Genomic DNA, 25,856 nt, shown 5'->3' with positions numbered 1-25,856 from the left:
ATAGATAAGTTTGGATAGGATGGTCATTTTTACTATATTGGCTTGTCCTACCCATGAGAAGTTAATGCTTTTCCAATTGCTCAAGTCTAGTTTTAGTTGTGTGGAGAGTGTTTTGTAGTTGTGTTCATATAGTTCCTGTGTTTGTCTCGGGAGATAGATTCCTAGGTATTTTATTTTGTCTAAGGTGATTTTGAATGGGATTTCTCTTTCTAGTTTTTGCTGCTGAACTATGTTGGAGATGTATAGAAATGCTGATGACTTATGCGGGTTTATTTTGTATCCTGCAACTTTGCTAAAGTTGTTGATTATTTCAATTAGCTTTTTGGTTGAGTCTCTAGGATTCTTTAAGTAGACCATCATGTCATCTGCAAAGAGCAATAGCTTAGTCTCTTCCTTGCCTATTTTGATGCCTTCAATTTCTTTTTCTTCTCTAATTGCTACTGCTAGTGTTTCTAGTACAATGTCAAATAGTAGAGGTGATAATGGGCATCCTTGTTTCACTCCTGATCTTATTGGGAATGCATCTAGTTTATCCCCATTGCAGATGATATTAGCTGATGGTTTTAGATATATACTGTTTATTATTTTTAGGAATGACCCTCCTATTCCTATGCTTTCTAGTGTTTTCAATAGGAATGGATATTGTATTTTATCAAAGGCTTTTTCTGCATCTATTGAAATAATCATGCGATTTTTGTTGGTTTGCTTGTTAATATGGTCGATTATGTGGATGGTTTTCCTAATATTGAACCAGCCCTGCATCCCTGGTATAAATCCTACTTGATCATGGTGAATGATCCTTCTGATCACTTGCTGGAGTCTTTTTGCTAGTATCCTATTTAAGACTTTTGCATCTATATTCATTAGGGAGATTGGTCTATAATTTTCTTTCTCTGTTTTTGATCTGCCTGGTTTTGGAATCAATACCATGTTTGTGTCATAAAAGGAGTTTGGTAGAATTCCCTCTTTGCTTATTATGTCAAATAGTTTGTATAGTATTTGAATTAACTGTTCTCTGAATGTTTGATAGAATTCACTTGTGAATCCATGGGGCCCTGGGGATTTTTTCTAAGGGAGTTCTTTGATGGACTGTTGGATTTCATTTTCTGATATGGGATGATTTAAGAATTCTATTGCTTCTTCTGTTAGTCTAGGCAATTTGTATTTTTGTATATATTCATTCATATCGCCTAGATTGCTGTATTTATTGCCATATAATTGGGCAAAGTAATTTTTAATGATTGCCTTGATTTCCTCTTCATTGGAGGTGATGTCTCCCTTTTCATCTTTGATGTTGTTAATTTGCTTTTCTTCCTTCCTTTTTTTAATTAGATTGACCAGTACCTTGTCTATTTTGTTTGTTTTTTCAAAGTACCAGCTTCTAGTCTTATTTATTAAATCAATAGTTCTATCACCTTATATTTTATTAATTTCTCCCTTAATTTTTAGTATTTCTAGTTTGGTTTTCTGCTGGGGGTTTTTAATTTGATTGCTTTCGAGTTTTTTTATTTGCATTTCCAATTGATTGATTTCTGCTCTCCCTAGTTTGTTAATATATGCACTCAGGGATATGAATTTACCTCTGATTACCGCTTTGGCTGCATCCCAAAAGGTTTGAAAAGATGTCTCGCCATTGTCATTTTCCTCGATGAAATTATTAATTGTTTCTGTGATTTCTTCTCTAACTAAACAATTTTGGAGTATCATATTGTTTAATTTCCAATTAATTTTTGATTTGGTTTTCCACATACCATTACTGATCATTATTTTTATTGCCTTGTGATCTGAAATGGCTATATTTATTATTTCTGCTTTTCTGCATTTGTATGCCATGTTTCTGTGACCTAGTGTATGGTCAATCTTTTTGAACGTGCCATGTGGTGCTGAGAAGAAGGTGGATTCCTTTTTGTCCCTATTTATTTTTCTCCATATGACTATTAACTCTAATTTTTCTAAGATTTCATTCACTTCTTTTACCTCTTTCTTATTTATTTTTTTATTTGATTTATCTAAATTTGATAATGGTTGGTTCAAATCTCCCACTAATATTGTTTTACTGTCTATTTCTTCCTTCAGTTCTCCTAGTTTCTCCATTAGAAATTTGGGTGCTATATTATTTGGTGCATACATGTTGATTAGTGATATTTCCTCATTATCTAAAGTCCTTTTTAACAAAATAAAATTACCTTCCCTATCCCTTTTAATCAGGTCTATTTTTGCTTTGGCTTTATCAGATATCATGATTGCAACTCCTGCCTTCTTTCTATCAGTTGAGGCCCAGAAGGTCTTACTCCATCCTTTAATTCTGACCTTGTGGGTGTCTACCCGCCTCATGTGTGTTTCTTGAAGACAACATATGGTAGGGTTTTGGATTCTAATCCATTCTGCTATTCGTCTATGTTTTATGGGTGAGTTCATCCCATTCACATTCAAAGTTATGATTGTGACTTGTGAATTCTCTGGCATTTTGATATCCTTCCCTAATTCTAACCTTTCTTCTTTAGCTCTAACCTTTTAATCCAGTGATTTACTTTAAATCAGTCCCCCTTGTCCCTTCCCTTGATATGTTTCCCTTTCTAGCCCCTCCCTTTTTGTTCCCTCCCCCTCCCCTCTCTCCTTCCCTCCCCTTTTGTTTTCCCTCCCTCCCCCCCCCCCCTTGGTTTTCCCTTCTCCCTACCCTTGTTGGGTAAGATAGAATTCAAGATCCCAATGGATCCGGATGTTTTTCCCTCTCAGAGTTGATTTCCCTGAGAGTCAGGTTTAAGTAAAAACTCTCTTCCTCTCCTTCTTATAGGAGTTTTCTTTCCCTCCCCTTCCCGTGTGCATCTTTGTGTGAGAAAGATTATTCTATTTGATTTTTCTTTTCCCCCTTTTTACACATTACATTTTCCATATGTTAATATATATAGATTGATATAAATGTAGTCCTTATAGAAGAGAGTTTGAATAAATGAAAAGATAACAATTTTCTCCTTTTCCCTTTCCATCATATTTACCTTTTCAGGTATTCCATGCTCTTTGTTTTTCGATATCGAACTTTCCACAGAGCTCTGGTCTTTTCTCTGCAAAAAGTTGGAAATCTTCTATTTTGTTGAATGCCCATGCTTTCCTTTGGAAGTATATAGTCAGTTTTGCTGGTTGATTCTTGGTTGAAGACCCAGCTCTCTTGCCTTTCTGAAAATCATGTTCCATGCCTTAAGGTCATTCAGAGTGGAACTTGCAAGGTCTTGTGTGACCCTGATTGGCATTCCTTTATATCTAAATTGTCTTTTTCTGGCTTCTTGTAGGAGTTTTTCTTTTGCTTGAAAGCTTTGGAATTTGGCAATTACATTCCTGGGAGTTGTCTTTTGGGGATTTAGTGTAGAGGGTGTTCTGTGAGCTCTTTCAGTGGCTGTATTGCCCCCTTGTTCTAGAATCTCTGGGCAATTATCTTTGATTATATCTTGTATTATGATGTCGAGTTTGCTGTTTATTTCTGGATTTTCTGGTAGTCCAATTATTCTTAAATTATCTCTTCTTCCTCTATTTTACAAGTCTGTCACTTTGTCAGTGAGATATTTTATGTTCTCTTCTAATTTCTTGATTTTTTGGCTTTGCTTTTTTGATTCTTGCTCTTTTACCTGCTTGTTGTCTTCCAGTTGCCTAATTATGACCTTTAAAGCCTGGTTTTCCTTTTCAGTTTGGTCAAACCAGTTTTGTAGTTGTGTGAAATCATTTTGCATTAATTCCCCCTTTTCCTGCCAGAAGGCTTCCATCTTTTTGATCATTTTCAATTCAAATTCTTCAAAAGTTTGTGGAGAGTTTCCATTTCCTTTGGAAGGTTTCAGCGCATTTGCTTGTGTTTCTTCTTCTATCTCCTCTGTATTTTGTATTTTTGCTCCATAAAATGTGTCCAAAGTTGCCCCCTTCTTGTTTTTCTTGTTGTTTTGAAGCTTTTTTGCTTCTGTGCTATTTGCCATCTCTATCTGAGTGAGGGGGGCTGGCTCTTCTGTTATCTGTCTAATTGTCTGTCTTCCCCAGGAAGCCCAGAATTGCTGGTGTTTTGGTGTTTTGGTTTTACTACCCTCCTCAGTTCCCTCCTGATGTTTCTCTGTTGCCTTACTTCTATGCTCGGCACCTGGCTTGACACTCTCAGATGTATTTCAATGCCTTTGCTGGCCAGAGGATCCTGCACTCTGAGGGGTAGGGGCCCCCTCAGACTGAGTATGCCCTGAGGCAGGGACCTTCAGTGAGACTCAAATGGAAGGATCTGGTCAGGGGGCTACAGGCTCCCCCCTTCTCTCTCTGTTTCCCTGCTGTCTGGGTGCCCCCAAGACTGGCTCAGGTTGTTTTCAGGGTGTGGCCTTCGGAATAGCCAGCTCCCGAGGCCCTTTTGCCTGCCCTGAGGTTCCTGCTGCCTCGGATTCAGAGCCCTGGGTTGGGGGGGATGCGTCCTGGGTCCTTCCTTTTGCCTACCCCATAGATCCGAGTGATCTCAGGTTCTGACTTTTGGGGGGCCGTACCTTTTGATCCAAGTCCAGGAGGAGTGTTCCCGGGGTCTATTCTGTTTTTTGTTTTGAATTTCGGTGCCCTAGGAGCATTCAGTTTGAGATCGGTAAGAAAGGGTTTCTGGAGCTCTGAACTTTAGTTTTCTCTAAGCTGCCATCTTGACCGGAAGTCCTTTTTTTTCAATTTTCAACATTTATTAACAATTGAGTCTTGAATTCTCTTCCTTCCTCCTTCCCTGTCCCTTCCCTTGTCACTGAGATGGTAAGCAATCTAATAGATCTTTTTTCATGTGCAATCATGTAACTTAAAACATTTTCCCATGTTAGTCCTTTTGTGGAAGGAAACAACAAAAAATGTTAAGAGAAGAAGTGAAAAAAGTTTGCTTTATTCTAGATTCAGAATACATCAGTTCTTTCTCTGGAAGCAGAAGGCATTTTTAAAATCATGAGTCCTTTGGGTTTGTTTTGGATCATTCTATTTATGAGAATAACTACGTTATTTACAGTTGTTCATTGTACAGTTTTCCTTTCACAATGTACAATGTTTTCCTGGTTCTTCTTACTGCACTCTACTTCAGCTCTTTTGTTTCCAGATTTGTCTGTGCTTCTCTTGCTTATCCCTTCTTACAGCATAATAGTATTCCATTACAATCATATACTTCAACTTACTCAGACATTCCCCAATTGATGGGTATCCCTTTAGTTTCTAATTATTTGCTCCAGCAAAAGAGCTTCTTGAAATATTTTTGTAAATATAAGTCCTTTCCATTTTAGCTTTTATCTCTTTGGGATCCAAGCCTAGTAATTGTACTGCTGGGTCAAATAATATGTACTGTTTTATAGTCTTCGAGCATAGGTCCAAATTACTCTCTAGAATGGTTGAATCAATTTACAACTCTCCTAACAGTATATTAGTGTCTTGTCCCCTTTTCACACATCCCATCCAAATATTGTAATTTTTCTTTTGTGTTACAGTAGTCAATCTGATGATTGTAGGGTGGTACTCAGAGTTGTTTTAATTTACATTTCTCTAATTAATAGTGATTTAGAGTAACACACGAATATAGCGAGCTTTAATTACTTTGTCTGAGAACTTCCTTTTCATATCTCTTGACCATTTATCAATTGGGAATGAATTATATTCTTATACATTCTGCTCATTTTTCACTTTTTTTGATAAATGGAGCCTTTATTAGAGTCTTCTTGTAAAAATTTTTCACTATTATAATTACTGTGTATTACTCTCTATCCTATTTCCTTTCCTGTTTATTGAGTTCTCTCTTCTTTTATTCTACCCATACTCCAAAATATTTTATTTGAATCAATTACAATGAGACTAAGGTTTAAATGCTACCCTCTTCACTTCTCCCATCTTCCCTATCACTGCAAAAGCTCTTTTATGTGAGATAATTTATTCCCATTTTATTTCTCCTCTCCCTCATCTCCCAATGCATTCCTCTTTCTCACTCATCAATTTTTTTAGATATCATCCCATAATATTTACCTCACATCCTTGCCCTCTTTGTATGCTACTTCTAATTGCCTGAGAGTGATAAAGTTCTTAGAAGTCATAAGAATCCTGTTATATATATATATATATATATATATATATATATATATATATATATATATATAACATGTAGATATATAAACAGTTTAACCTCATCAATTGTCTTGACTTTTCTTTCCTTTTTACATTTTTATGTTTCTTTTGAGTCTTATTTTGGAGTCAAAATTTCTATTCAGCTCTGGTCTTTACATCAGGAATTTTTGTGACTCCTCTATTTTATTTAATGCTCATTTCCCCCTCTGAAGGATTATTCTCATGTTTCTGGGGAAGTGATTCTTGGTTAAGTCTTAGCTCTTTTATTCTCTGGAATATCATATTCTGGGTCTCTTGATTCTTTAATGTAGAAGTTTCTAGAATTTTGTGTTATTCTGATTGGGGCTCCATGATTTTTGAATTGTTTCTTTTTGTCTGCTTGCAGTATTTTCTTCTTGACTTGGGAGTTTTGGAATTTAGCTATGATATTCCTGGAAGTTATCCTTTTAGGATTTTTTTTCAGGAGGTGATTGGTAGATTCTTTAAATTTCTATTTTACCCTGTGGTTCTAGAATATCAGGAGAGTTTTCCATGATAATTTCTTGAAAGATGATGCCAAAGCTCTTTTTTGATTGTGGTTTTCAGGTATTTCAATAATGCTTACATTATTACTCCTGGATTTATTTTACATTTCAGTTGTTTCCCCAAAGACATATTTCACATTTTCTTCTTTTTTTTTCATTTGCTTAACTTTGGTTGTTTCTTGGTTTCTCATGGAGTCATTAACTTTCACTTGACCAATTCTAAATTTTAAGACATGATTTCTTTGAGTGAGCTTTTGTACTTTCTTTTCCATTTGACCAATTCAGCTTTTTTTGGAGTTATCTTTCTTTTTTTTTTTTTAATTAATATATTTTATTTGATCATTTCCAAGCATTATTCGTTAAAGACATAGATCGTTTTCTTTTCCTCCCCCCCACCCCCCATAGCCGACGCGTAAGTCCACTGGGCATTAGATGTTTTCTTGATTTGAACCCATTGCTTTGTTGATAGTATTTGCATTAGAGTGTTCATTTAAAGTCTATCCTCTGTCATGTCCCCTCAACCTCTGTATTCAGGCAGTTGCTTTTTCTCGGTGTTTCCACTCCCATAGTTTATCCTTTGCTTATGAATGGTGTTTTTTTTCTCCTGGATCCCTGAAAGTTGTTCAGGGACATTACACCGCCCCTAATGGAGAAGTCCATTACGTTCGATTATACCACAGTGTATTAGTCTCTGTGTACAATGTTCTCCTGGTTCTGCTCCTCTCGCTCTGCATCACTTCCTGGAGGTTGTTCCAGTCTCCATGGAACTTCTCCACTTTATTATTACTTTGAGCACAATAGTATTCCATCACCAACATATACCACAATTTGTTCAGCCATTCCCCAATTGATGGGCATCCCCTCGTTTTCCAGTTTTGGGCCACCACAAAGAGCGCAGCTATGAATATTTTTGTACAAGTCTTTGTGTCCATTATCTCTTTGGGGTACAGACCCAGCAGTGCTATGGCTGGGTCAAAGGGTAGATATTCTTTTGTCGCCCTTTGGGCATAGTTCCAAATTGCCCTCCAGAATGGTTGGATCAGTTCACAACTCCACCAGCAATGAATTAATGTCCCTACTTTGCCACATCCCCTCCAGCATTCATTACTTTCCTTTGCTGTTATGTTAGCCAATCTGCTAGGTGTGAGGTGATACCTCAGAGTTGTTTTGATTTGCATCTCTCTGATTATAAGAGATGTAGAACACTTCTTCATGTGCTTGTTAATAGTTTTGATTTCTTTATCTGAGAACTGCCTATCCATTTTCCTTGCTCATTTATCAATTGGAGAATGGCTTGATTTTTTGTACAATTGATTTAGCTCATTATAAATATGAGTAATTAAACCTTTGTCAGAGGTTTCTATGAAAATTTTTTCCCAATTTGTTGTTTCCCTTCTGATTTTAGTTATATTGGTTTTGTTTGTACAAAAGCTTTTTAGTTTGATGTAGTCAAAATTATTTATTTTACATTTTGTGATTCTTTCTATATCTTGCTTGGTTTTAAAGCCTTTCCCCTCCCAAAGGTCTGACATGTACACTACTCTGTGTTTACCCAATTTACTTATGGTTTCCTTCTTTATGTTTAAGTCACTCACACATCTTGAATTTATCTTGGTGTAGGGTGTGAGGTGTTGATCTATTCCTAGTCTCTCCCACACTGTCTTCCAATTTTCCCAGCAGTTTTTATCGAATAGTGGATTTTTGTCCCAAAAGCTGGGATCTTTGGGTTTATCGTATACTGTCTTGCTGAGGTCGTTTTCCCCCAGTCTATTCCACTGATCTTCCCCTCGGTTTCTTAGCCAGTACCAAATTGTTTTGATGACTGCTGCTTTGTAATATAGTTTGAGGTCTGGGACTGCAAGGCCCCCATCATATGTGTTTTTTTTCATTATTTCCCTGGATATCCTTGATCTTTTGTTCTTCCAAATGAACTTTGTTATGGTTTTTTCTAAATCAGTGAAGAAGTATTTTGGTAGTTCAATGGGTATGGCACTAAATAGATAAATAAGTTTGGGTAGGATGGTCATTTTTATTATATTGGCTCGTCCTATCCATGAGCAGTTAATGTTTTTCCAATTGTTCAAGTCTAGTTTTAGTTGTGTGGCGAGTGTTTTGTAGTTGTGTTCATATAGTTCCTGTGTTTGTCTTGGGAGATAGATTCCTAGGTATTTTATTTTGTCTAAGGTGATTTTGAATGGGATTTCTCTTTCTAGTTCTTGCTGCTGAGCTGTGTTGGAGATATATAGAAAAGCTGATGATTTATGTGGGTTTATTTTGTATCCTGCAACTTTGCTAAAGTTGTTGATTATTTCAATTAGCTTTTTGGTTGAATCTCTAGGATTCTTTAAGTAGACCATCATGTCATCCGCAAAGAGTGATAACTTGGTCTCCTCCTTGCCTATTCTGATGCCTTCAATTTCTTTATCTTCTCTAATTGCTACTGCTAGTGTTTCTAGTACAATGTCAAATAGTAGAGGTGATAATGGGCATCCTTGTTTCACTCCTGATCTTATTGGGAATGCATCTAGTTTATCCCCATTGCAGATGATATTAGCTGTTGGTTTTAGATATATACTGTTTATTATTTTTAGGAATGACCCTTCTATTCCTATGCTTTCTAGTGTTTTTAATAGGAATGGGTGTTGTATTTTATCAAAGGCTTTTTCTGCATCTATTGAGATAATCATGTGGTTCTTGCTAGTTTGCTTGTTGATGTGGTCAATTATGTGGATGGTTTTCCTAATGTTGAACCAGCCCTGCATCCCTGGTATGAATCCTACTTGATCATGGTGAATGATCCTTCTGATCACTTGCTGGAGTCTTTTTGCTAGTATCCTATTTAAAATTTTTGCATCTATATTCATTAGGGAGATTGGTCTATAGTTTTCTTTCTCTGTTTTTGACCTGCCTGGTTTTGGAATCAGTACCATGTTTGTGTCGTAAAAGGAGTTTGGTAGAACTCCCTCTTTGCTTATTATGTCAAATAGTTTGTATAGTATTGGGGTTAACTGTTCTCTGAATGTTTGATAGAATTCACAGGTGAATCCATCAGGCCCTGGGGATTTTTTCTTAGGAAGTTCTTTGATGGCTTGATGGATTTCAATTTCTGATATGGGATTATTTAAGAATTCTATTTCCTCTTCTGTTAGTCTAGGCAGTTTGTATTTTTGTATATATTCATCCATTTCTCCTAAATTGGTGTATTTATTGCCATATAATTGGGCAAAGTAATTTCTAATGATTGCCTTAATTTCCTCCTCATTGGAGGTGCTGTCCCCCTTTTCATCTTTAATGCTGTGAATTTGCTTTTCTTCCTTCCTTTTTTTAATTAGATTGACCAGTACTTTGTCTATTTTGTTTGTTTTTTCAAAGTACCAGCTTCTTGTCTTATTTATTAAATCAATAGTTCTATCACTTTCGATTTTATTAATTTCTCCCTTAATTTTTAGGATTTCTAATTTGGTTTTCTGCTGGGGGTTTTTAATTTGATCGCTTTCGAGTTTTTTCAATTGCATTTCCAATTGATTGATCTCTGCTCTCCCTTGTTTGTTAATATGAGCTTTCAGGGATATGAATTTGCCTCTGATTACCGCTTTGGCTGCATCCCAAAAGGTTTGAAAGGATGTTTCGCCATTGTCATTTTCCTTGATGAAATTATTAATTGTTTCTATGATTTCTTCTTTAGCTAAACGGTTTTGGAGTATCATATTGTTTAATTTCCAATTGGTTTTAGATTTGGTTTTCCATGTACCATTACTAATCATTATTTTTATTGCCTTGTGATCTGAGAAGGCTGCATTCATTATTTCTGCTTTTTTGCATTTGTGTGCTATGTTTCTGTGACCTAATGTATGGTCAATTTTTGTGAATGTGCCATGTGGTGCTGAGAAGAAGGTGTATTCCTTTTTATCCCTATTTATTTTTCTCCATATGTCTATTAATTCTAATTTTTCTAAGATTTCATTCACTTCTTTTACCTCTTTCTTATTTATTTTTTGATTTGATTTATCTAAATTTGATAATGGTTGGTTTAAGTCTCCCACTAGTATGGTTTTATTGTCTATTTCTTCCTTCAATTCTCCTAGTTTCTCCATTAGAAATTTGGGTGCTATATTATTTGGTGCATACATGTTGATTAATGATATTTCCTCATTGTCTAGAGTCCCTTTTAACAAAATATAATTACCTTCCCTATCCCTTTTGATCAGGTCTATTTTTGCATTGGCTTTATCAGATATCATGATTACCACTCCTGCCTTCTTTCTATCAGTTGAGGCCCAGAAGGTCTTACTCCATCCTTTAATTCTGACCTTGTGGGTGTTAACCCGCCTCATGTGTGTTTCTTGAAGACAACATATGGTAGGGTTTTGGATTCTAATCCATTCAGCTATTCGTCTACGTTTTATGGGTGAGTTCATCCCATTCACGTTCAAAGTTATGATTGTCATTTGTGGACTCCCTGGCATTTTGATTGCCTTCCCTAATTCTAACCTTTTCTTCTTCGGCTCTACCTTTTAGTCCAGTGATTTACTTTGAATCAGTCCCCCTTGTCCCCTCCCTTGATGTTTCCCTTTTTAGTCCCTCCCTTTTTGTTCCCTCCCCCTCCCCCCTCTCTTTCCCTCCCTTTTTGTTCTCCCTCTCCCCCTCCCCCCCTTGGTTTTCCCTTCTCCTTACCCTTGTTGGGTAAGATAGAATTCAAGATCCCAATGGATCTGGATGTTTTTCCCTCTCAGAGTTGATTTCCCTGAGATTGAGGTTTAAGTAAACCCCCCGCCCCCTCTCTTCCTCTCCTTCTTATAGGAGTTTTCTTCCCCTCCCCTTCCCCTGTGAATCTTTGTGTGAGAACCATTATTCTATTTGGTCTTTCTTTACCCCCTATTTATACATTACATTTTCCCCACATATTAGTATACATAGGTTGATATAAATGTAGTCCTTATAGAAGAGAGTTTGAGTAAAAGAAGATAACATTTTTCCCCTTTCCTTAATATTTACCTTTTCAGGTATTCCTTGCTCTTTGATTTTCGGTATCAAACTTTCCACAGAGCTCTGGTCTTTTCTTTGCAAAAAGTTGGAAGTCTTCTATTTTGTTGAATGCCCATACTTTCCCTTGGAAGTATATAGTCAGTTTTGCTGGGTAGCTGATTCTTGGTTGGAGACCCAGCTCTCTTGCCTTTCTGAAGATCATGTTCCATGCCTTACGATCATTCAGCGTAGAACTTGCAAGGTCTTGTGTGACCCTGATTGGCATTCCTTTATATCTAAATTGTCTTTTTCTGGCTTCCTGTAGGATTTTTTCTTTTGTTTGATAGCTTTGGAATTTGGCAATTACATTCCTGGGAGTTGTCTTTTGGGGGTTTAGTGTAGAAGGTGTTCTGTGAGCTCTGTCAGTGGCTGTATTGCCCCCTTGTTCTAGAATCTCTGGGCAGTTTTCTTTGATTATATCTTGTATCACCATGTCCAGTTTGGTGTTTATTTCTGGCTTTTCTGGGAGTCCAATTATTCTTAAATTTTCTCTTCTCCCCCTGTTTTCCAGATCTATCACCTTGTCGGTGAGATATTTTATGTTCTCTTCTAATTTCTTGGTGTTTTGGCTTTGCTTTATTAGTTCTTGCTTTAAAGCCTGGTTTTCTTTTACAGTTTGGTCAAACTGGTTTTGTAGATGCGTGAATTTCTTTTGCATCATTTCCCACTTTTCCTCCCAGAGGGCTTCCATCTTTTTGGTCCTTTCTGATTCAAATTCTTCATGGGTTTGTGGAGAGTTTCTATTTCCTTTGGAAGATTTTGGAGAATTTTCTTGTATATCTTCTTCTATCTGCTCTGTATTTTGTATTTTGGCTCCATAGAATGTGTCCAGAGTCGCCCCTTTCTTCTTATTTTTCTTGGTATTTTGGGGCTTCTGTGCTTCTGTGGAGTTTGTCATCTCTGAATGTGGAGGATTAGCTTTTCTTATCTCTGGTGATCCGAGGCTTTAGTCCTGGGCAGATGTTGGTTCTATGAGCGTTCCCTGGGTTAAACTGAATATGCCTCACTGGAACTGGAATGGAAGGGTCGGACCACGAGGCCACACTCTCCCCCTGGCTCGATTTCCGGAAGTTGCCTTCAGAATCCCTGGCCGTGAGGCTGTTTCGTCGGCCTGCGGGGGGATGGGCTGCCGCTTCCCCAAGCTCCGAGAGCACAGACTTTCACTGAGACTTGGATAGCAGGATCCAGCCCGTGAGGCTGTCTTGCCCGCCCTGAGGGTTGCTGTTGTTTTGACCAGCTCTCTGCAGCGGAAGCCCCAGGCAGTAACTTTCACCCGGACTGGGACTTGGGTAGAAGACCCTGAGGGTTGTTGTTCCTCAGACCCTGCTCTCTGAGCCCGGCGCGGCTGCCGCTTCCGGGAGCCTTGGACTCTGCGCTCCTACCCCTGAGGTCCGAGGGATCTCGGGTTCTGGCTTTTAAGGGGAGCCGTACCTTTTGAACCGGGTCCAGGTCCAGGAGGAGGGTTCCCAGGGTCTGTGCTGTTGATCGTTTTGAATTTCGGCGCCTTAGGAGCTTCTAGTTTGAGATCGGTCGGGAAGGGTTTTCCGGAGATCTGAACTTCAGCTTTCTCTAAGCCGCCATCTTAACCGGAAGTTCGGAGTTATCTTTCTTAATGAATTTTTGCACCTCTTTTTCCATATGGACATTTCTGCTTTTTAAAAAGTTCTTCTCTTCAGTGGATTTTTATGCCTCTTTTACCAATTGCCTTATTCTGTTTTTTGAAGTATTAATTTCTTTGGCATATAATTTTTGTGCTTACATTACCAAGCTGTTGGCTCTTTTTCATGATTTTCTCATTTCTTTTCCAAATTTTTCTTTTACCTCTCTTAAAGTCATTTTTGAGTTCCTCCATCAGTTCTTTTTTGGGCTTGAGAACAATTCATATTTTTTTGGAGGCTTTGGATACAGCAGTGTTTGTTGCTTTCTTCTGAGTTTGTGCTTTGATCTTTCCTGCCACCAAAATAGCTTGCTGTGTTGCATTTCTTATTTTGTTGTTGTTTGCTTATTTTCCAACCATTTTTTCTTTTTCTTTACCTTAAAAAAGCTTAAATTTTTTGGGTTCTGTTCTTATAGTATAGGAGCACTATTCCAAACTTCAGGTTCTTTGAGTTACCTTTGGGGTCTATAAGTTTTTAGTTCTTTGAAAGTGGTGTGATTTAAGGAGAAATGTAATATTCTCTAGTACTGTGCTTTGCTCTGTGATGAATCACAAACACTCTTTTGTGTCCTAGAACTGTGACCTGAGATCCCTGCTCCTCTAAAGCCACAAGTGTTGCTTATATACTAGTGTTTCTCCTAGTCCTGAGACCTCAACCCAGGACTGTAACTTAGATCTCCATATGGGCAGTGTGACAAGAATCTGGTACCCAGAGCCAGCAAAGAGACTTCTGTAATCTTCCTCTGACCAATTGTCTGACACTTCCTTACCTACTGTCTATGTCTGAGAGTTCTAGAAGCCTGTACTGCATATTTAGCCACCCTCAGAGCCAGTTATCACATTGGGACCTTCCTTGGCATGCTGCTTAGTGCCCTACTTTCACCCCAGTGCATTAGATCTTTTATCCAGCCTTCTCAGATGCTTTATGCTGAAAAATTATTTTGCCCCATATTTTGTTGGTTTACGCTGCTCCAAAATTCATTTTGAGGCATTATATCATAGTTGTTTGGAGGGCGATTTGATGGAGATTGGGTGAGCTTGTGTATCTTCTTCCCAGGAATATATTTTCTAAAAGATAAATGTCCTAAAGGGAAATTATATGGGTGTCTGTTAAGATTAGGATATTATCATTTTCATTTCTATTCTTTTATATTCCAGAAGAGTATTTCTAGTAATCATGAAAGATGTTCAAAAATACCTCTTCAGCATCAGAAAACATATATTCTGTTTGTGGGAGTATATGCTACTAAATTAATGAGTTACTAAAATCATGAGGATTGAGCTGAGCTCATTTTGACAGAGGGCAGCACAATAGTACAAGTCTTTTGTAATGGGGGAATTTATAGGCCTTCTTATCCAGTCCCTCTGTGGAGTGAGCCAGATTCAGAGATTATTTATGGTCTATGGAGAGGAAAAATGGGATTTGCTGAGAGTGAAGGTAAAAATGAGAGGCTACTAAGGAAATATTTGTAGGGGAATTACATGAAAAATTAATAAGTTGGCTAGTATTGTTGGCTGGTCAGTGTCATCCAACAAGATTCTCAATCAAGCAGATATTTGGAAAGGAATTGGATAAATGGGCACCTTGATGGAGTAGGAAGGGGAGTGGAATCATAGATATTGAATTAGAAATGACCACATAGAAATTATCTAGTATTGTGCTGTCAAACTCAAATAGAAGTGCAATCCTTGCAGACTACATATTGACTTGGAAACCACAAATTAACATTTGTTGTTATTCAGTTGTTTCAGTCCACTCAGACACTTCATACTTCATTTGGGATTTTCTTGGCAAAGATACTTGAGTGGTTCATTATTTCCTTTTCCAGCTCATTTTATAGTTGAGGAAACAGACAAACAGGATTGAGTGACTTGCCCAGGTTCATACAACTAGTAAGTATTGGAGCCTGGATTTGAACTATGGTCTTCCTGACTCCAATCCACTGTATTAGTTATCTTGTGTTATATTCTTATTTATTTTGTTAAGTCTTCCCCAAATATATTTTATTTTGATTCTAGTAGCATTTAGAAATTTTTCAGTCCTTAAGGTTGACACCTTTATTCTAGTCCAACCTAATATTCAGAAAGTTAACTTGCTTTGGTTATCCCTCTAGAAAGGACTTTGGGGCATATCAGAAGGGTCTTAACGGCCATCTAGTTCACTCTTCTTATTTAACAATGAGGAAACTGAGGTCTTCCACTAGTGTCTGTTGTGTAAGAAATTCTTGTGGAGATGGTAGTCTTATCAGTGTATATGGCAGTTCCCTATTTTGGTGGAAGGGACTCTGAGGTACTTGCTAATACTTGGATATTAAAAATGATTACAAAAAATGATCAAAAATGGCTGTGCCACTATAAAATTGAAGAAAATTACAGTTAACAAGTTGATTGTCCTCACAACCCTTTAGAAAGTGATTCCAACCCTTGACAACTTTTTTTTTGGTTTTCATGATGAATAAAAGGACTTGGGATGATTTGAGTAATAAGGGAACTGTTTTAAAGCCCCTACTCTAATGGGGCCCCAGATATCTAACTCTTCTGATCCATCCACTTGACTATCAAATTGAATTTCATAAAGGGAGGGTCTGACCAAGTTAGATTCCCTTCCATTCAATAATCTCAAGGATCTCCCTATTACCACCAAAATCAAATACAAAATCCTCTCGTTTGTGAAGGCCTTCATAATATTGTCTGCTCTTTCCTTTCAGTCTTAAGTATTCTGTTATCCGGGGACCCTGGATCCTTGTTAGTCTTCTTGCTGTTCTTTGACCATGGTGCTCCATTTCTTGACTTAGAGCTTTCCAACTGTCTGTGTCTAGAACTCTCTCCCTTCTCATCTCCTCCTTATTGTCTTTCTGACTTCCTTCAAGTTTCAGTGAAAGAGTCTCATCTTCTGCATGGGGCTTTTCTAAATCTTGCTTAACCTTAGTGCTTTCCCTCTGAGATTATTTCCATTATTTTCACAGTACAAGATGAATAGGAAATAATTATCAGAGGAAAAGTATTGGAACTGAGTTGTTGGGGAAGACTTCCTATGGAAAGTGGGGCTTATTTGGGTCTTAAAGAAAGCCAGTGAGGTCAGTTGTTGGAGCAGAGGAAGGAGTAGATTTCAGGAATGGGGGACAGGCAGAGGAAAAAGGAACCTCCTTTTACCAAGAATATTGGCACATTCTTGGCAATTTATACACTTACAGAGAAAGAGAGACAGAGACAGAGAGACAGAGACATGGAGAGAGAGAGAGAGAGAGAGAGAGAGAGAGAGAGAGAGAGAGAGAGAGAGAGAGAGAGAGAGAGAGAGAGAGAGAGAGAGAGACCTTCTACCCATTAAGCCATGCTGCCCCTTGGGTGAGGGAATTTAAAGATAAATTCAGGGCAAGGTCCAGCTCTTCTTCACCTGGGCCCAAAACTAACACTAAAACGAATAGCTTCTTGTCTCTCCTAGAGCACAAATTGTAACCTTTGAAGTTGAGAGTAAAAAATTAAGCTGATCAGAGTTTAATTTCATTTGTTTGGGTTTGCATAGGTTATAGTTTCACCCGATCTAAAGAGAAATCTAAGATCTAATACTTATTGCTGTTCTATTAAGTTATTTTTGAAAGGAAATTGATATTCACAAGAGGTGACATGGTGTCTTGGATAGCAGCCAATTTTGAAGTCAGGCTACCTTGGTTCAAGTTCTGTTTCTGACACATACTTGATGTGTAACAAATCATTTTGATACCTCAAGAAACTTTCTTTCTTTCTTTTTTTATTACCTTACCTTACCTTCCTTCTGTCTTAGAATTTATGCTAAGTATTGGTTCCGGAGCAAAAGATCAGTAAGGGCTAGGGACTTGGAGTTAAGTGACTTGCTCAGGGTCACAGAGCTAGGAAGTGTCTAAGGTCACATTGGAACCCAGGATCCCTTGTCTCTAGGACTGGCTCTCTATCCACCAAGTCATTTAGCTGCTTCTCCAGGAAACTTTTTAAGTCTGTATATTGGAAATCCTAAATGATGAGAGGAATCTTCACATTGGGAATTCCCTATCCTCATGAAATCAAAAGCAAAAATAAGCTATATCCATCCCAGATCTGCAATTTTTTTCTTTTTATAGGATTATTAAGCAAGAGTGCAATTCATCTTTAGGGTTTGAAAAGAGAATAAAACCTTTGATTTTAGATATGTTACTTATGTTTTTGTCTCATTTATATAGAAGGGTAAGGAATAAATGGGGAATAAAAAACAATGGATGAACATTACATCAATACATTAAGCATTTACCAAGAAAGTCCTCCATATTTGATATAGTAGATAAGGTTTTTTAAAACCCTTACCTTCCATCTTAGAATCAATACTGTGTATTGATTCCAAGACAGGAGAGTGATAAGGGCTAGGAAATAAGGGTTAAGTGACTTGTCCAGAGTCACACAGCTGGAAAGTGTCTGAGTCCAGATTTGAATCTAGGATCTTCTGTCTCTAGGATTAATTCTATTCAATCTACTGAGCCACCAAGCTACCTCATGTAGTAGATACGTTTTAGGGAGTTTCTTGAGGATCAGAGAGGTAAGATGATTGCCTATAGTCACACAGCTAGGTCTGATTTGAACCCAGGTCTTCTTGACTAAGGCACTCTATCCACTATCTCATACCTGCTTTTCAGGATTACTTGAAAGTTTTTTCTAAAGAAACATTTCCCCATCCCTTCCAAAAAAGCCCCTTATCTCTACCTTCAAAAATATATGTTGCAGTTTTTCCTTTTTTTGGGGGGTATCTTAGTACTCTCTGTGTGACAGTATTTCAAAACAAAACAAAACAAAAAAACCCTCTTGCCTTGTGTCTTAGAATTGATACTGAGTATGAGTTCTAGGGCAGAAGAGGAGTAAGGGCTAGACAATTAAGTGGGGTAAGTGACTTTCAGGGTCACACAGCTAAGGAAGTGTCTGAGGCTAGCTTTGAACTGGGGTCCTCCCATCTTCAGGCTTGGTTTCTATCCACTTAGCCACTCATCTCTCCCCATGAGACAGTACAGATGAAAAAGTGAGATTTAGAAAATTTAAAAGGTATGTACCCTGTTGATTTATAATTTCTGTGGCACCTACATCTTGGTGCTCTTAAAATCACAAATTAGACAGCATCAGTTTTAGATGTAGAAAGTTTAGTTTAGATGGAAAGAGGGAATCTCATGCCTGCTGTCTCTTTGTGTACTTAGGGAGTGAATCTGCCCTTAGGGAAAGCCAGACTTTATTATCTGTTCCATACTGCATAGAGCATAGAAGGATAGGGATAAAATGGTTTTTAGTTCCACTGCCCTCAGTTGTGCAAACTTATCTTTTTAGGGCCAAAGAAGAACCCAAACCCCAGGCGACACAGTAAGTAAACTGAGAGTGCAGTAGACTGACTTCTTGCCCTCTGTTCCATTCTGCTTCCTGCCCCGTCAATGGTATTAGCTTAACACTAATACTTGGTAGATTGCAGCTAGTGTGTCATCTGCTGCTTTCCTGACTGGCTTGTAAGACAGCTAGCTGCCTGTAGCTTCTTACTTCATCCACAATAGTGGCTGGATGTCGTTTCTTGCTGCCTGCTTGTGGATTGGTGAAGTGTCAAACCTCTACTTCTCTCTACTCTATTTGGCTGATTGATGATACTAGCTCACACTTCCATTGGCTGTAGCTTCCCCCCCCCCCTTCTCTCTCTCTCTCTCTCTCTCTCTCTCTCTCTCTCTCTCTCTCTCTCTCTCTCTCTCTCTCTCTCTCTCTCTCTCTCTCTTGTTATGATTGGATAAGAAAACATTTGACCACAGAGTGTTATTGATTTGGTAATTTAGTCACATTATTTGCTTATTTAAACAGGTGGTTTCCCTTTAGTGGGATCACTGAGCTGGTAAATAACGTTCTTCAACCACAGCACAAACAGCAAAATGAAAAGGAGCCCCAGACGTAAGTAAGCTGCTCTATGTAGACTAAATATTATCTAGTAGTATAACACACTGTGGAGTATGTTTTTTTTTTTACTTGGCCATTGAATAACATGAACTCAGGAACATTTCTACTTTAGATTATAATTACTTTTATTGACATCTGGCCCCTAGAATTAGAAAAGGAACTTTGGATAATGGGATTTCCAACCAGAAAGGATCATATAGATAACATATAGTCCAATCCTCTCACTTTCCATTTGAGGAAACTGAGATGGGGAAGTAACTTACTCAAGGTCATATAAGGAATGTGAGAGACATGATTTGAGTCTGGGTTTTCTGACTCTAAATCCAGTTTTCTTTTCCTATTTATACCTTGCAACAAACTTTAAATAATGTATATTTTATAGAGGAGAGAAAAAGAGACTTAATTTTCTTTGAAACTCCCTTATAAATAGTATGAACAATATACATTACTTGAAATATCAACTTCTAGGAACATGATCAATTATGTCTCACCTCAAGACTTCAAAAATTGACTAACCCTTTCATCCTTTAATGATTTCCCTACTTTAATAATCAAAAGATTTGTTACATCACTGTGTGAATAATCTCTCTACCAATGAACATTATGAACTTTCCTAACCTTAGAACATGTCTTTCTAGAGTTTCTGCCATTAAAAAAAAGTCATTACCTGTTTCCAACCCATTCACGATGAACCTTTCTGAATCTATCTAGGCTGCTTCTAGGACAGTCTATCCTCCAGCCTATTAATAAAGCATTTATATCATAATCTGTAAGAATTCAAAGACATCTCCACCCATAATAGGGCATTGGAGTAAAACTTTGGTTCAATTTAAAAATTCTTAGAATGTTAAAAAATATGAAAAATTAGTCATCCTGAAAAATTTCTAACAAATCATTTATGCAAAATACAAATTGCTTCCCTTTAGGTATCAACAGAAGAAGTTGTTTTTCCCCTCATGATTTTGCTTCAGAAGAAGAGTTCTAAGAATCTCTCTCTTTCTCTCTGTCTCTCCACCTCACCCCCCTCTCCATTCCTCTCCCCATCCCCCCTCCTTTTCTTTCTTTCTTTCTTTCTTTCTTTCTTTCTTTCTTTCTTTCTTTCTTTCTTTCTTTCTTTCTTTCTTTCTTTCTTTCTTTCTTTCTTTCTTTCTTTCTTTCTTTCTTTCTTTCTTTCTTTCTTTCTTTCTTTCTTTCTTTCTTTCTTTCTTTCTTTCTTTCTTTCTTTCTTTCTTTCTTTCTTTCTTTCTTTCTCTTTCTTCTTTCCTCTCTTCATCCCTCCCACCCTTCCCTTCCTTCCTTCCTTCCTTCCTTCCTTCCTTCCTTCCTTCCTTCCTTCCTTCCTTCCTTCCTTCCTTCCTTCCTTCCTTCCTTCCTTCCTTCCTACTATATGCAAAGAATTAAGGGAGAGATATGAAATTTTTATAAGACCAAGGAACCATGCCAGTTGACATGCTCAAACTGTTGGTTAAATTATCAGTGTAAGCATTTAAGCAGATACTACAATCAGTACTCAATTTCTTGTTTTGTTGTCTAGAGTTAAGAAAGTGATGGAAAAGACAGAATGCATATCAAATTTAAAGGTGTCATGTGTACTCATTTTAGGGAAAGAAAGATGCTAACCTTTTATCAGCACACTACTAGATAAACTACAGTGACTATGATCTCTTGGAACATGAAGTCTAGTCCTGAGGATCAAAGGGGAGAATAAACTAACTATAAATGGAGTTAATACTGCCATATCAGAGACCAATACAAATTATGGATCTAAGAAGGAGAGTGCTTAAAATTTAAATTCTGTAATTCAAAGGCAACTTTACAAAGAGTCCTCCTTCTTTGTCCCTACCTTTAGTTAACTTCATCTCATGGCCTAATACTATTAGTTCCTTTAGAGCAGGGGTTATTTTTTACCTTTATTTGTAATATCATCACTTAGCACACTGCATGGCACATAGTAGGTATCAAATAAAATATTTATTGCATGAATGAATGACTTCTTGTGGGCTTACCAGTAGCACACAGAATGATGAGGCAGTAGCTATAGGGAAAGAGTTATGGTTGCAAGGAATGAGAGAAAAAATTATAGGAAACCAGAACAGAGTACAAACTTCTTGAGAAAAGGGATAGTTTTGTTTTTGTCTTCCTATCCCCATCCCCTAGGATACTGTCTTGCACATAGTGCTTAATAAATGTTTTTTAATTTGAAGTGAACTGCAGAAGTTTTCGTGAAAGAAATATTAATGACCCTTCATATCTTACATTGTAAGCTACTTAAAAATATGGAATCTTATGACTGATGGCAACCAGACATGCTTCAGAATCGAGGAAAATAAACCCCAAGATTTTTTTATGGCTTAAAATGACACAAAACATGCCATTTAGTGCTACTTGGCATTTATTTTATTTTGAATTTCCTTATTTCACCAGTTTAATTAGATTTTTAATCAGGATATGTTAGGAACTACTTTGAACCTTGATTGGGGCCATAAGAAACTTGCTTTTTCATCTTATATATTCATTGTAACTTCAAACCCATTTTCAGACAACAATTCTGGAAAGGTAAAGTGCTTCTCTCTAATGTGGAAAAAAGGGATTTTATTCTGTTTTGTTAGCAGGGCAAAAGAGACTTCATTCAGTGTCTCCTCCCTGGAGGGTAGGTTCACTTTTCTGGGGGCTTTTGACTAAAAGAGAAAATTGGGTAATTACATAAAGAACCAAACTACTGAGAGGTAGCCAAAACAACATTTTTCTGTATTGTAGAATTCTGTAGTCTGTATTTTCTGTATGGAGTGATTATTATCTCAGCCTTTGCAATTCTAATTGAGAAAAGTTATTAATAAAGAAGCCTCATGATTTGTGTAGAGGTTTACCAGTGGTAACTTGCCCACAAGGAGTGGTGTACAAGATGCCATCATGGGAGTGCATGCCTGGAAAAAGGAAGTGGGCTCCCATGCTGTTGAGGCTGAGGGATAATAGATGAGCAGTCAAATGATTACCCTGGTATCTGAGAAGTATCAAACAGCTTAAAGAATGGACCCTAGCATGATGAGTGAATCCTTTTTAATGAATGATGATTTTAAAAAATTGTTAAGAATTTCCTATGTGCCAACACTGTGCTAAGAAGTGAAGACAAGCCTTGCTGTCAAAGAGCTTATACTTTAACTATAGAGATAATACAAGTAGAAGGATTGAGATGCAGAATGAATGGAAAAGACCAGAAGTCCTAAGAGTTCAGCATCACAGCAAATTGTGAGGCCCAGGTGTTCCTGGGATGCATCAGAAGATCTCTGCTGCAGAATAAGGTGTGTAGAGAAATTAGCAATCTGCCATAACTGGGAAAGGGGAGACGGACTTAAGGGTCAGAGTGGGGCAGAGATACTGGGTCCCCTCTGGCAAGGGATTCTGGATTTTCTCTGGCAAGGAATTCAGGGTTCTCTCAGGCAATGATGAGGCTAGAGGTTTAGTATCCAGCCAGGAAGGGAAAAGAGAAAGGGGGCATTGGCATGTACATTGGGGCTAGAGAGGGAATTTGGCTACTTAGTAGGAACCCAATGATTTATAAAGAGATGTAGGGAAGAACAACATAGAATGAGCAAATATAAATGAGTTATAGTCACTATTACACTAATATATAAAAATCATCAAAAAGATGACCAGGCAAGTATTTTTCAGCCCAGATTTTATGCTTTTGAAAATAGCTTATCCAATCTTCCTCTCCACTTAAACTTTTTTTCATTTGTTTCTACATCTTGGGCTTATGATTTTTGCTCTAATTTTCTGACCTTCCCATTTTCTGGTCCTCCTTCTACTCTTTTTTTCATTCTTCTCAATGAGAGTAGGGAATCTCTATGCTCAGTTTTAAGTTTTTCTTCTGAGTTATGGGAGAGCTTACCAGTGCTGCCCTGTATTGATAATGGTGAGCATATTACTCCCAGAGGTATCTTGACTTTTGATAATTATGCACACGTGACATCACTTATTCCCCTTAATCACAACAGCTAAAAATTTAATATGTTCCTAAGTGTTTTAAAGGTTCCTAAAAGTAGAATTTATAACTATATATTCTCCTCAGAGCTAATCAAGTTACATAATTTCAGTTCATATTAATTCCCAAAGTCAATATGAACTCATATCCATCACATTTCTCCAATGTAATTACATTTTAATAAATACAATTCACCTTTCAGCTCTTGGGATGTGTAAGCTACACTTATTATTATGTAAATTTCTTTAGATTGGTGCCATCTGTGTTTTGTTTTGTGTTTTGTCTTATATGACATTTCACATATGAAGAAGACTTACTCATTGAGATGTGAGTGAGTAATTTATTTGAAACTGTTACCATAAGGAAAAGAGCATGTCTGACTTTGATCACCTAGAGGTGAAACAGATACAATTTGGGGCTATTTACTTCAGTTCTGTCTAATGAAGCCCTTATAGAAAATGATTAGTATATGAGTTAAAAATATAAATTAAACTCCCTTCCCCTACTATCCATTCTTTCAGTACTAATGAAGTGTGAGGAAGTAGGTTGTAAAAGACAAAAAACTCTTCCTCGGTTTCCTCATCTGAAAAATGAGCTGGAGAAGCGAATTCCAATAATTTTGCTAAGAAAACCCTAAAAGGGGTCAGAAAGAGTAAGATAGGACTGAGAAACTACTGAACAACAACCATTTGTTTTCCAGGAAACATTTTACAAACTCAGGCAACTGACTAACTTTGCAATGCTAATTAATGAGTTTTTTAGAACTATTTTATCTTCTGATATATCTTAATTTCCATCCTTTTGGCCTACTAGCAGAATAGAAGAATAGTGAAGTATGTTAAAAATTAGGAAATTTTGATGTATTGTTTTGACTTATTTATGTAATGCCATAATTTGAAGGTTATAGCTAAAATTTAGATGAGCCTCCAAGAACCCCTTTTTGGGAGTTAGCAGCTAAAAGTAGGTAAAATTAATAGCTTTGTATACTGGCTGACCCCTATAAAACAAGGAGCACCTTTTCCTGTGCTCTATGACCAAATTGGACAGTTTTCTGAATGCACTGTCTAATTTAGGCTTCACAAATTAGCAGGGATTGATTTAGAAAAGTTGGAAAAGGTCCAGAGGAGAGCAGCAAGCATGATTAAATGGTTGCAGTTGAAGGCCTATGAAGGTTAAGAAATGGGGCTTGTTTCTCAGGAAAAGGTCATTTGTAAATGTGGCAGAATTCTAGGCAAGAAGTGATGAGGGTCGGGATCAAATTGGTGATTATGCTGTATCATGAGATTAGAGACTTAGACCTGAAATGATCCTTAGAAGCCATCTGGTCCAATCTTAAGAGTTGCTTTTATTTTCTGATATTTCAGTCTTGTACAATAGCCTAAAGTCCAATATCTATTCTCAAGTGTACACAATATTATTAAAAGGATCTTTTTTTGCTGTTATTGTTTTTGGCAGATATAGAAACTAGGATCCCATGAAGCTAAGTGAGTTACTTAAGCTCACATATGTAGGAAATGACATAGCCTATATTTGAATCTGTCTTTAGAGTCAAAGATATTTCAAAAGAAAAAAATTACAGGACCTAAGGTGATTGAATCTTGAATGTATGAAAGACCATACTCTGATATTTTGACAAAGGGTACTTTATGAATATTAGGATCAAATAATATGAACTGAGACAAAGAGGAATTGTTCCCCTTGAAGCAATATAGATCTGTGTAAAGAAAAGTCTGTCTTGACAATAAAGTAATTTCAAGTAGACTGGATTACTTAGAGAGGTTTTGGGTTATTTTACCCTGAAAAGCCTTAAACATAGAAAGGCATCTGTCTGCTCAGAAGGTCTTATAGGTATGAGTGTCTGAAGGTGAGACCCTTGCAGGATCTTTCTTGTCATGTGAATAGATGTCCTGCTGTCATTACAAACTTACCATGCAAAAAAAAAGTGAACTCAATATCTTCTTTCCAAGAAGGAAATCTCTGTTTAAGTTCTTCATTTTTGTATTATTTTTTTCCCAGTCTCCTAAGTTAGAGATTTTTGAACCATCTGGGAATTGTATCTAGGGGTGCATTGGATTCAACTAAATGGAGAGGGCTGATTGTTAAATTTTCTCCTTAACTAGAAAGACTTTCTTTTCCCTCTATAAGTATTTGTTCTTTAAGTCCCAGCCCAAATCCCATCATCTGGACTTCCAGGTTAACATGGCTGCAGTGTAGATGCAGGACTCTTCCTCCCCACACCATCTACTGATATAGACTATCTCAAAAGGCCAAAAAACCAAATTCAAAGGAATGAATGGACTCCACAGTAGGGCACAGCATTGAACGTACATGGGATTTGGACATTTCCATGCTATAATGGGATGAAATAGCTCCCAACAAAATGTGAACCAATCAACCCTCCCCCACCCCACCTATGGAGCCAGAGTCAGAGCCAACACCTTAGAATCAGTGATGAAGTGGGGGGCACTGCTTGGTTCTTGGCAGCTGACTAAGACCACCAAGCACCTACCCCTGAGAGCAGCTAGACTTGAGACCCTTGCAGGCTGAAGAGTGTGGACCTTGGGTGCAGAGATAGTGCAGAGAGGGGTTGGCACACAGTAAAAGCTGCAGAGATTGGAGAGGTGGCCTCAGGCAAAAACTGTGCTCCTTAGCTCCA

General features: G+C 37.4%; 1 protein-coding gene across 16 annotated transcripts in view; it reads left to right on the top strand.

The window, feature by feature from the left end:
* RIMS2 (regulating synaptic membrane exocytosis 2) overlaps positions 1–25,856 on the top strand; it is an 821,462-nt gene that overhangs the window by 127,925 nt on the left and 667,681 nt on the right. For 6 of the 16 annotated variants that reach the window (XM_056823206.1, XM_007488199.2, XM_056823205.1 and 3 more), the window contains exons 2-3: positions 18,613–18,645; positions 19,126–19,212. The exons of the other annotated variants lie outside the window; for them this stretch is intronic. In XM_056823206.1, coding sequence (XP_056679184.1) covers positions 18,613–18,645; positions 19,126–19,212 — 120 coding nt within the window. The remainder of the gene's footprint in view (positions 1–18,612; positions 18,646–19,125; positions 19,213–25,856) is intronic. 16 annotated transcript variants of the gene reach the window in all.

Source organism: Monodelphis domestica, chromosome 3 (assembly GCF_027887165.1).
Source record: "Monodelphis domestica isolate mMonDom1 chromosome 3, mMonDom1.pri, whole genome shotgun sequence".
Taxonomy (NCBI): domain Eukaryota; kingdom Metazoa; phylum Chordata; class Mammalia; order Didelphimorphia; family Didelphidae; genus Monodelphis; species Monodelphis domestica.
The sequence above is the reverse complement of the archived record's forward strand: the minus strand, read 5'-3'. Positions and strand labels throughout refer to the sequence as shown.